The 12,879-nt window shown below is 30.6% G+C and overlaps 1 protein-coding gene across 5 annotated transcripts in view; it reads left to right on the plus strand.

Annotated features, from left to right (window-relative positions):
* LOC132723004 (actin-binding LIM protein 1-like) overlaps nt 1-12,879 on the plus strand; it is a 69,076-nt gene that overhangs the window by 685 nt on the left and 55,512 nt on the right. For 4 of the 5 annotated variants that reach the window (XM_060707691.1, XM_060707830.1, XM_060707760.1 and 1 more), the window contains exon 2: nt 9,504-10,055. In XM_060707691.1, coding sequence (XP_060563674.1) covers nt 9,504-10,055 — 552 coding nt within the window. Of the gene's footprint in view, nt 1-4,250; nt 4,419-9,503; nt 10,056-12,879 lie in introns of those variants that run through there. The other variant, XM_060707961.1, reaches the window with a different exon arrangement.

A 12,879-nucleotide genomic window follows, 5' to 3' on the forward strand; every position in this document is an offset into this window, starting at 1 on the left:
ACAGTGCTGGTATACACTATATTTTATAATAATCCAAATGTACATGGTGAAGAAATTTGCCAGATACATTCAATTTACTTTTATGTTTAAGAAAAAATAGTTGTTTTCTGTATGAAGGAATATCTGACAAGATTTTGACATTTATAAACAAAAAAGGTGTTGACTCTGTGACAAGGACAAAGTTAGGGAACCTGACAATAGTTGATGATACAACTTCTTCATGATTTTGTTTTAATATCTTGAAAAAACTTAAGGGATTCATTTTTGTAAAAGAACAAAAACATTTTAAATAGTGGTTTACCAAGTGTAGATAATATGTGATTACAGTATCTTTGGAAGAATTCTTTTAATATACGGCCTTGTATTAAAAACTTGCTTATAAATGCTAACTTAGAGATTTTAAAATTACTGTATAATCATTAACATTTTTAATATTATAAGTAGGTGAACTTCTCTTTAAGATAAGTGCTATGTACTCCTGTTAATACTCATTTTTATTTTGTAATAACATTAATGTTGTATTGGATTTACTTTGCTTACTTTTAACACTCAGTAGTAAGATGTCCACTAGCACTGGCATTGATGAGTAACTGTATGCTAACTATGATATATAAATGTAACCTGTGTATCGTTTTCTGTTTATCACTGGTATATTGTATCCTCCATGTTATGTTGTATTTGGTTGGTATTCGCCTAACTGTTGTGTCGTCGTTTGTTTGCCTAACTGTGGTAATGTTTTGTATAGTCTGTTTCGTATGAGAGGTCACTGTAAGTTGAAAGGTTGTATGAATGTGTTCACTAATATTTCACGTGCATGACCCTAAAATCCCCGCGAAACATTTTCTTGCTTAAGTAAAATATTTCCCTTCGCCAGTTCCGCATTATACGAGTAACTGATAACTTACTTTACAGTATAGTTGTTGATAAAAGTAGTTACTTATTATAGTAAACTTGAACATCATTTATGGAAAGTTCTTGTATGCTGATCCTGGTAAGAATTTATATGTTTCTAATGTCATATTTATTCTTTTCCATTGATGAATTGGATGAAATGTGTAATTTTATTATTTTGTAAATCAATTATTTGTAATTCCTTTGTATTTTGTTTGTAGGCTCGTTTTTGTATGTCCGACAATAAAATGATGAAATAGAAGCAAGTCTTCAATCATTTATCCCCGGTTACATAAATAAATTTATGATTTTGACTAATTTTATCATGTGGTGGTCAGGTTAACGTCTTCCCAGAATATTACTATGTATCATTGATTACAGATAAGATAATTTATAGTGAGTGTTTGTTTTAGTTCATTACAGTCATTTCTATCTACAATCAAGCTGTGAACATATGGTTCTGATAAGAATGTACTCTATTTCTAGGATGCTGAAAAAGATGCATGCAATATGTAGACTTCCAGCCCTCTAACCTGTACCTTCTACCCTTTATAAATAAATCATATAAGGCTGTGTATGATAAAGGTGTGTGTATACATACACAATACAGCAGAGTATTCATACATGTGTTTTTATGTGTTACTTCAGTCACCTTATTATGATGGGTAAATAATTGTCAAGTCAATCAAAGAATTGTATGTCATTGACATGCATAACTCATATTATAAATGTCAGCATGTCACTGTGTTTGCATATATTTGGTTGTTGTTGGTATTATAAACTAGTCAGGGCATATATATACTACTAGTTTGATATTTGTTCAGTCACTTGTAAAGTGTGTCAAGAAATTTCTGGTAATATGATAAAAGTTTGAACTATTTCCCTTACATTAAAAGGACTGACAGTCTTGAGCAAGTATAATAATGGCAGTCTGATTTTTGTTATGCATTCTTTTGTTTTTCATCTCCTGTTTCTAGTTTATACAGTGCTTACTGTTGTTATGAGCCTAGATACAGCGTTTACTGCAGTTCTAGATGTATTATTAATAGTGTAAATTTATTGATTTATTTAAAAACATAAGTCTATTATGCAATTTAAATGCTGAACTTTTTAGTTAAAAGAGCACTAGTAATTACTTTATCTTTAGTATATCATGTATTGTAATATAAATGTGTTATAAAAATTTACTAGAGTATAGCTAGAGTATAGTTAAACGCATTTTATATCCAGTTTTATTGTCTATTAAGTGTACCATTGTAATGGGAAACCTCAGTATGATCAGTAATAAATGTAATTCATATTTAATGGGAATTGATCTCCTGGGAACTCTTTAATTACACTGTTTTATTTTTTTATGCATTATTACATATAAATGAGTCTGTCTTCGGTAGTATTTTTTGTAGTATAATAGTTAATACTTAGTTTATTGTACAGGCTGGAATTTCTGACTGTTCCATACAAATTACAGCATCTTTATAGTACTAACTTTGGTGATATAATTTGTAACATGTCTTCATTGAATTGACTATTTTATTAACTTTTTTCTGCTTACTGTGGTGAATATAATTCTTCTTTGAATTAACTATTTTTGCATAATTGCACACATGTTTATGTACCATAAATTGTAAAATATCAAGTAGAATTCAAACAATTATATAAAGTTAGCAAATATTTTATATATAAAGAAAAACAATTGATTAAATAGTACATCTTAAATATTTTTCTATATGAATGAGCTTTAGAAGTATTAGTACAATATAAAAACAAACCAATGCAGACTTCATTTTTTATTACTTTAATATGATTAAATAATAGGTACTAGTAGCGAATCTGAGAATACTCTATCATTTTGAGAAATGTTTTATAGCTCCAGTGTCAAATTTACTGACAATAATTATGAATGTTTCAGTGGCAGCCAAGGACCTATTTGGTATACCTATATTTTACCTACAATTCATTATGACTATAATCGACATAAAGGATCTTTCAATAACACTCCATGGTTTACCTACAATTCATTATGACTATAAACGACATAAAGGATCTTTCAATAACACTCCATGGTTTACCTACAATTCATTATGACTATAAACTACATAAAGGATCTTTCAATAACACTCCATGGTTAACCTACAATTCATTATGACTATAAACGACATAAAGGAACTTTCTATAACACTATATGGCATAACAGGGTAACAAGATCAAGCTTTATAAGTTTAAATCCTGATGTTTAACAGAACCTGTCAAGCCATTAATTTGGTGGTGTTTTTTTTATCTATTTTAAGTAAGAAATCATATATATCCATCTTATCTTGCAAAAAAACAGCTGATCAGCTGAGTTTAATAAATCTCCCAGTTATTTCTACCATTCATCATTCCAGTAGACAGACTGCTGCACCATGTAATGAATGCATATTGATTATTAACTTATAATTGTAAAGTGCAGACTGGTGCCACAGTCTGTTAGAGTGGTATTATGACAGTATGGATTTTGGAGTGCTATTACTGGGATGTGTGTTTATATAATGCACAGTCTGTACCTAAGAATGATATTATTAAATGGTAGAATAATATATAAGACCAGCATAGATGAATTGCAATTCATATCTTAAATGTATGATATCAAGATTTTTTTTTTTGTTAAGCTTTGGCAATGTCCAAGTGATTTGATTTTGTGATTTCTATATAGTGAAGAAAGTCCTGTGTTAACAAATGTAGTAAGACTCAAATAACCAAAGATGCCTTTAATGGTTGCCTTGCAAAATAAATATAATTATATTAAATGTAAAGAAAAGAAAAAGAAGGAAAAATAGTGTCATGCTGTATTACTATTAGTCTTGTTTGAATCAAAACTTCTGCTGAATTTCATACAAAGTATTTAATGGTGACATCAGTGATGTAACTTTCATGCTTGTACAAACTGGTATCTCACAGAGCATTATCAAAGTATTATATAAAATGAAAATTAAAAATAAGGTAAATTAGATAAGTTATGCATGTAATACCATTCATTGTGACATTGATGCTCCGAGTTTGATATCAAAACCATTATCTTTCCAATTTATGTATATCTTTTGAAATATACTTACAGATATATTTTTTATTTACAACCATTCTTTTAATCATTGAACCACATTCTTACGGGCCAACTCTTTTTTCATTGATAAGGACTTGATTTGACGTTTAGTAAACAATGGTTTTATAAATAGTTGTACCTATCAGAATGGGTAAAATTGTTCAATAGGTACCGTTTCAAATTAAATGGCCTTCCCGATTTAAATAAGGTTTAAAGGTTTCAATTCCAGAGTTGTAAAGTTTCTTTAATACCCTTGAGTAGAGTCATTATTCCTTGTTTTACCATAGCTAGGATTTAAAGTTATTTTGACTGTAAAAATATGCAGAAATAAACCGAACTGAAATTGGATTTTCATTCTAGCTCTGTACAAATATTTGAATGGGAAATAATTAAACATTGCATTGGAATTGATTATCGCCTCTGGCTTTGGATTTCCTTATTTATTCAGGTACAGGTTTTTTGTTGAAATTAGATTGAGAATCAAAACATGATTTCCCTAGTTATGTTTTAGTCCATACAATGTAGCAGTGTATACAAACTTGTGTAACTGTTTCATGCTGAATCTACTGCTGCATCTACAATGTACCTTTCTGTACTGTTATTCATAATGAAAAAGGGAAAAAGAATATATTTTCATGGTATTAAATATGTTTATAGTTTGATTTTAAGACTGTTAAGATCATACACTATTCTGTAAGGATACAGTGAATGGTGGAGGAAGACCCTGGATGCCCCACCGTGCATTATTCCAGTCATAAATCATGAGCAAGCATGTGACTAGAACCAAGAAAAATCTCTTTGATTACAGGAATATTTTAATGTTACAATTTGTTACAAAATTGACTTGAACTGTATTATCATTGGGCATAATCTGAGCTACATCCTATTTTGTGAATAAATCAGATGTTCTAGGTAAGCAATATATGAGTCATCGTAATTGTACAGTGTAAACTTATATAATATCACTTCATAACAAGGCAAATTTAAATTTTTCCAAGGACATTATAAGTGTACCCATGTAGATGACTTTATAATCATATCTACATGCACATATATATAATATTTATTGGCCTTGAGTTTGTTTCTTAGGTCATGCAGCCCTGGTTATATATATTGTTTTGTATTGCTGGTTACCAGTATATCTCTGGCTTTTAAATCTGAAAATAGAGTTCCCAACATGGAAAGTGCTCACTTTTGTTTTAATATTTTTACCAGTTTAAAAAAAAACTGTTTTCCAATGTTAAGTAAATTAAATGATAGCTTTTATAATGCTTTGTTATAACTTACACAATGTAGACACATGTATAATCTCTATATATTACACCAGACTATAGTCTTTCAATTATTGTAGTTATTATATGGACTTGCATTAATTGGCTTTATTAATTGGATAGCATGGAATTTTTATACAAACATGTGTAATTACATGTTACATGAACTTTATACCATGTCATACTTAAGATACTTTGATAACTTAATTGAAATTTAATCACCTTGTCAGGCAACATTTGATGGTTTAAATTATAATTTTTCCATTTTTTATGAGAAAATGTAAAAAAAAAACAATAATAAAATAGTTCACTATCAGACACAAGATTATTAAAAGGCAAACACTTTCATTTGTGATTACACTGAATAAGTTTGGAAATGATTGACACTTTAATAAAGGTTTTCATGGGGTGCGTCAATGAAATAGTCAATAAAATAATGGTTTGTAAGATGTGTTTTCATTGGACACAGTGTATGGTTCTGTCTCCATATTGAAAGGTACCACACAGAGTTTAACTGATCAATAATGGCCATTATATGCTATTTTTGTCAATATTTATCTGGATTTAATGCACAAATGCGGTAATTCAGATAAACCGTAATAAGATTAGGTTTTTTTTAATAAAGTAAAAGCAATATTTGCGTGACTTTTACAGATGAATAAGTCACAAAAGCATAACACGGCTTAAAACTTTGATCAAACAGCAAGATTTGCTGGCAACCTTGTTACATGACCTCAATAATTCTCTAGTTGATGAGGTGTCCTCGGATACATGGCTATTTTCATTAATATTTATACAAGATGTGATTTGTTTGTTTTTTGTGTACCTGAACATACATTTCAGTGTTAGAAGAAGTGTATATTAATTGTTACATGTCACATACCTGTACATGTAGATATTATCATGTAAATTTACAAAATCAATTTTCTTAAAGGCCCATTATGGCACAGAAATAGATACATTTTTACTCCTTTAGAAAGGGCAGTCGCAAGCATTTATAATGGATTTAAACCATGTTAGATGCTTGGTACCTGAAGAAATTCACATTAAACTTTTAATGTGAAAGTATTTGTCAGAAAAGTAGATGTAGCAAAATGTTTTCAAAATAGTATTTTGACTTCCATGCAAAATACTAAATCACCACAAATGTATAACTGTCCTTATTGCCAAGAAGGTAAAGAAGAAAAAAATGTTCAGGTTATTAGGCTGATGAGTAACATTTTGGAAACTTGAATAGTACAGCCAAAATAAAACTAAAATAAAAGCATTTCTAGGGCATAATAGGCCTTTAATAGTATTCAGTATCTTTTTCTCAATAAATGTGTTGAAAGGTGTACATATTTAAAGGCATAATGAATTTTTCTCCTTTCATTAGCATAAACTGAAGTCACCTAGGTTGTTTTTGTTTTGTTTTTATTACCAATAAATGTTCTGGTGTCAGAATTTTTGACAATTTGATGAATTGGTTTAATGCTGAATTTTAGTGCTGATTAATTTATTGCAAATCAGCATACTAATTATTTAATATTTTAGTTTATTTGTGGTAACTTTATGTCAATAACTTTCTATAAATTAAAGAATAATTTACAGCATTTAAATGTATGTTTTGTTAAACTTTTAATACACTAATGATGAACTGAATACTCAATAATTGTTGGGTTAAACTCTTAATATAATGTGGTGTTACTGTAGAACTTTCAGCATTGATTATGTTGTGTAGAACTCTCAACATAATGTTGTTTACAACTTTCAGCATAATGTTGTGTAGAACTGTCAACATAATGTTGTGTAGAACCATCAACACAATGTTTTGTTGAACTCTTCATGTATGTTGTGTTGAACTTTTCATATATGTTGTCTTAAACTCACAACATAATGTTGTGCTGAAATTTCAACATAATGTTGTGCTGAACTCTCAACATAATGTTGTGCTGAACTCTTCATATACATGTATGTTGTCCTGTCTTGTGATAATTACTCAAGAATTTTTTATCCTAAAGGTATACAGTTATAAGACAGTATCAGTGTAATCATGAATTCTTTCAAAAAGGAAAGTGTAATATTCTTCAAGATAACTATGAGTATAAATTCACAAAGAAATTGATTCACAGATATTAGCAACACATTAAATACACACTAAAAACAACAGTTTGCTGATTTGTATGTTGTGTTGAACATTTCAACTTATATACATTGCTTTTGAATTCTCAATGAAATGTTCTGGTGAACTCTAGATATATGTTATGTAGAACAGTTCTCAATATATGTTTTCTTAGACAAATGATGTAAATAATACATATTCTTTGAAATAATTAGCTGTAGAAGACACCTGATGTCTTTAAATACAATCCTTATATCCATTTTTAAATCGTAATATAAATCAAAGTTTGAATACCACCTGATTTGATATTGTAGTACATGCAATTACTTATAGGTATCCCCTTTGTTTTTGTCTATCCTATATAATATTTGATATTCTGTTCTGTATAAGGTCTAAGGTCATGCGACAGTTCAAAGTTATTTAGTTAAATATTTTTCATCTTGCAGATGTTATATCTATCTGTAGATAATGTTTTTGAAAAAATCATTGAAAAGTCAGGAACCTCTTGATTTCTGAAGTTTTTTTGTATGCATAATAATCTAATGCAAATAGATAAATAAACTTAATTTGAATCACCTGTCAAGTTGTTATCTAGTAAACAATGACAAGTACCAAGTGGCGTTTATATTTTATATATTTTATTTGTCATATATACTTCAAGAACCTTGTAATTTATTTAAATAAGTATTTCAATAGACACACATAGGTTTTGCCTGTTTAAGTTAAACCAATACTTAATTATAGCTGAAAAAAAAATTAATTGTACAAAATTGAAGGTGTTAACTGTTATGCATGTAAGCTGTTGAATGTACATATGAATCTTACGCAATTTGTTTGTTAATTGTACATGTAGGAAAATCAAGATATTTTCTTCAAAAGAAGAAGTTTTGGCAGTGAAAATGTACTGGTTTTCAATAATTTGTGAATCGTTGCTTTCAGGAATCCATTAAGGGGATATATTCCATTGGTACCGAGTGTTCCCCATGTCTCCATGTTGATTAGAATTTAAATAGGTGGCTGGCCCATTTCTTATTTGATAGAAAGAGTTTTATCAGCTTGGATTAGTTTTGGTTTTAAATTTATCTACATCACTTTGTATGCCATATGACCTTCATAATGCTGTGTGATAAGGAACTCCAAAATTTAATATAATGGATTAGTGACTTTCAGGAACTAGTGAAAACTGAAAACTAGTGAAATTCTGCTGTCATTTTCAGAATATATATGTAGATAATTGATATTTATGCAGGCACCAGTATAGAGTCTGTTTAGACTGTGCCGCAAGTCTTTGTTGTTTGCTCATAGTTGAAGAATTAAGTATTTGTCATGACAGGTTAAATCATACGGCCTTATATAAATGGTTATATTGCAAACAACAGTTTATATAGGGTCATATAACCTGTCAGGAAGATTTATAACGAATCCATAATTAATGCAGCAAAATTTTTTTTTAAGAGGAAAAAGTGAGATTCTTTTATATTAACTGCAGCCCTGTAAAATTATAACACTATATAAATCATTAAATGTCACAATTATTCAGTGAAAAGCGATGTTACAAACATGCAGTATTATAAGTAGTGTTTAAATTGCACTTTTCTCTACTATTATACTGACAAGATTAAAGATAAATGTCACAATAAAGTATTACCATTGAGGTTATCTCTAAGATAACTTATTGCTTTTAAAATTAATTATGTAAACCAATATGATGTTTATTTCTCTATTACATGGATTATGTGGTGAAATGTGATAAAAGTTACAGTTTAACAAATATATTAAGTTTGTCCCATTGACACACTGGTCCACTGACACACTGATGATGCACCCAGATATCCTACCAAAGAAACACCCAGTACATGATCTCATTAAAAACTAGCTTTTCTGTGTTTCTTTGTGTAAATATAGCTCGCATGACCACTAGAAATTGCTACAATGTACATTGTATGAAGTTGACTGATTCCATATTCTACATGTATGTTTTTTGCAAAAGAAAGTTATGGCACCAATTGAGAGCTATGACAAGCTGCCAGACTGATCATCTGTGCAGTCTGATTCATATTAGCAATATAGCGGTACTGTTTCATTTTCTAAAGCAGAGAAAAATTATTGAGATAAATGTGTTCCGATTTAGAGCAATTTAGTATTTTATATTCTGATTCAGGTCAAGGTCAAACGAAGGCCTCCAAGCGCCGTGAGAGTAACGGGGAGCAGGGCCCATCACCAAAGAAGGAAGCAAAGAAATCTCCAAAGAAGTCAAGGGGATCGAAAGGGTCATCTAGTACGTCAAGGTCACCAAGTAGCGAGTCACAGCTTAAAGGTCAAATGCAAATAGAAGAGAGGGAAGCCTCTCCAACTAGAAGATTGGGACCTTCATCTCAATCTCAAGGTGTGAATGGTGAACAAAATGGTGTGGAAGACGTTAAAACTATATTAAGTAAATCTCCTCCAAAACCGAAACGGACATATGAGGTGGAATTTATAGAACCAGAAAAAGAAAATGTGCCTGATGGAATGGATGAATTAGATGTTTCCGAAATTCGTAAAGTTGAATCTAGTCCTACAAAAACTTCTTTTAAAATGAATGGTGAACATGAACCTTTTACCCCTGTTAAAGCAAGTGATTTAAATCATGTTCCCCAGGCAACGTCCACACCAGCCCCTAATGGAATATTGAGTACGGGAACGGCACGGCAGCTGAGTTCTGGCAGATATAGTAAGTAATGAATTTCAATAGAACCTACATAGTAATTTCTACTGACTAAATTCCATGAATGCTTAAGCAGTAACAGCAGGCATACACTACCATATGTTTCCTTTTCACAATTTTGATACAATTTTTCCCCATACAAACAACAGGTTCGTACCCTTTCACAACTTTGAAAAATGATTTGGTTAGAATTTCTGTATTAATTTACATGTGTATTCACTGAAAATGACAAACTACACCATCTGAACATGACAGTGTTACATTTTCAATTGAAAAGTTAAGTGTTTTAAAAAGATCAAGTGAACATCAGTTTAGTGAATATAATAATATATTATAAAACAGATTAATTTTGTGAAAATGATACATGTTCATGTGTTCCTAACAAAACTGCTGATATCAAATTACACAATTTAGAATTGTATTGGGTCATCAGTTCCTTCATCTAGCATTATTTTCAATCACAGCTATAATTATGGTGACGTTTTAAATTTAGCATGGCAAACAGTATAGGGCTAGGCCCGGCTGCATATCCAACAATCTGTGCAGTCAGTCTAAGTACTGTTGGTACAGGTACAATCATGTATGATACTTATACAGTACCTCAATTTTTTACCCTGAAATTGAAATCCTAGGCTGCTGCAAATTCATACCAGGCAAAATCTGGTTTATACAAATTTGCTGGTTAAAGATGGTTACTCATACTGATACTCTCTAGAGTACTAAGATACCAGATCAAGGGGCCTGTATGGATGAGTGGTAAGGGTAACTTATGCCCACTACAAATGACTGTTGATTTAGGTCCACTCATGTCTGGAAACTATTTGGCTACATTTACGTACATTTGTAGCTTATTATGAATATAAGGCTTGCAATGGAGGGACACCTAAAGGTCCACCCCTTTAATCAAAGCTTAAAATCATCAAATGTAGCAATGTTTGAGTGATATTAAACCCAACTCAAAAAGGCAAAAGAAAAGAATAGGTAATAAGCTGGTCTAGTTAATTTAGATTTCTATTTTGATTCTAGTTATGTTTTTGGGGAAAGTTAGGAGAGAAAGTTATTGTTTGTAGATAAGTGTCCTGATAATGCTGGTTACATCTGTTACAATGCTTGCCAGATCATTCTGCTCTCTATCAGAAACCTGTCAAATAAACTAATGAAAACTATTACATAATGATGTATTGCTCTGGGAAATGTACAGAGTCATAAGATAAGATGAACACTGAATGAAATTGGTGCTTTATGGTTGAAGTTTTTTGCAACGCTTTTCTGTGTTGTAGAAGATCAATGACAGCATAATTTTATTTGAAATTTCTGTGCTTTCTGGGTTTCAATCTTTCCTTAATGGTTGATTAAATCTTGTTCTAAGCCAAAACCATTATTGATTGGTCACTATTAACCCTTTTACTTAATATAAACTAATTAATTAGTCTTTGCCACCAGTATAGAGCCAGGCCAGCCTGCACATCCATGCAGTCTATCCAAGAATAGGGTGGAGTGGGGGGGGAGGGGGTGCAACAGAGTTTTTAAGCAGCATGTCTCCAGATTCATATGTTACTTTTCATGAAAAGTTTTAAAATATATTGAAAAATAAAACATTTAATATTAAACAAAGAAAGTAATTAACAGGTTGCAAACAGCACTTACAAGGTCAAAATATGCAAAAATGCCCTTGCCGTGTTAGTCACGCAGTAGAAATATGGCGATAAATACTGCAAAATCAGTCATTAACAGCACATAACATGAAAATTATTACTTGACCCTTGAACCTTTTTACTTTTCTTAAAATCTAAGTAAATTTTCCTCAAATATGATTTTCTTGAAATGTTTTGTCTCATCCATGGAGCATGCAGCTTTAAAGTACCTTGCCATGGTTTTGTTCATGTTAGTTAATATTCTTACAACATGTGCACTGCTTATATGAATGTGTAGTTAATATATTTTTATAGGATTCAACAAAGAATTTATACCTCCAACCAGCAAATAGTACATTTTATTGTTTATCTAAATTTTATGTTATGATTATGTTAAGTGTGTAAGGTAAGTCATCATATCCTACATGCCTGTATATCCTGGTTACTGTACAAAGATCAGGTGAGTGACGACAAATATTAACCTTGTCCTAGTACGTCAGATATTTTAACACTGTATTATATAGTGAGACATTTCTCCAGTTATGCCCCTACCACATTAGAATGTTGCTCTTCATATAGACAGTTTGACTGCTTCACCCACATCACTGTTGCTAGAATTTAAATTCCAATCCTCTCCTGGCATTTCTTGTAATACAGGTGATGAGATCAGAAAATTTGCGACCAGACCATCAATATACCTTTAACATTTTTTGTAGATGTGATAAAAAAATAAGTAATTCTGCACCAGTTGTATGTATGTATAATAGGAGTTTTTAAATTTTGTTGAAATTAACAATTAACAAGTATCTAAATTAATTTATTATTAACCTGAAAGGCAAAGATTTATAAGCATAAAAGGCAAAGAACTATTAGCCCAAAAGGAAGAGATTTATTAGCCTGAATTACCAGTATATTATAATTTTATAACTTAAAACTCTAAAACTTTTCAGGTGAGTGATACTGACCAAAATAATTCTTGTAGTTTTTCAATTGGGGTAACTTGGCAACCTTTCATAATCATGATAATGAGCTTAATTATATAATTTTTCTTCACAATTTCCTTGCTAATGCCATGCATGCTTGTAAAAATAAAAATTGTTATTCAAGATAATGTTCAGGTAAATACCAGAGAGATGGGAAAGTGGATTCCAAGCTTGCTTGGGGTGATTTTATGTTTTTGTAGAAGCACTTTCCTG

This window comes from Ruditapes philippinarum, unplaced genomic scaffold (assembly GCF_026571515.1).
Source record: "Ruditapes philippinarum isolate M1 unplaced genomic scaffold, ASM2657151v2 ctg363_1_1_1_1, whole genome shotgun sequence".
Classification (NCBI taxonomy): Eukaryota; Metazoa; Mollusca; class Bivalvia; order Venerida; family Veneridae; genus Ruditapes; species Ruditapes philippinarum.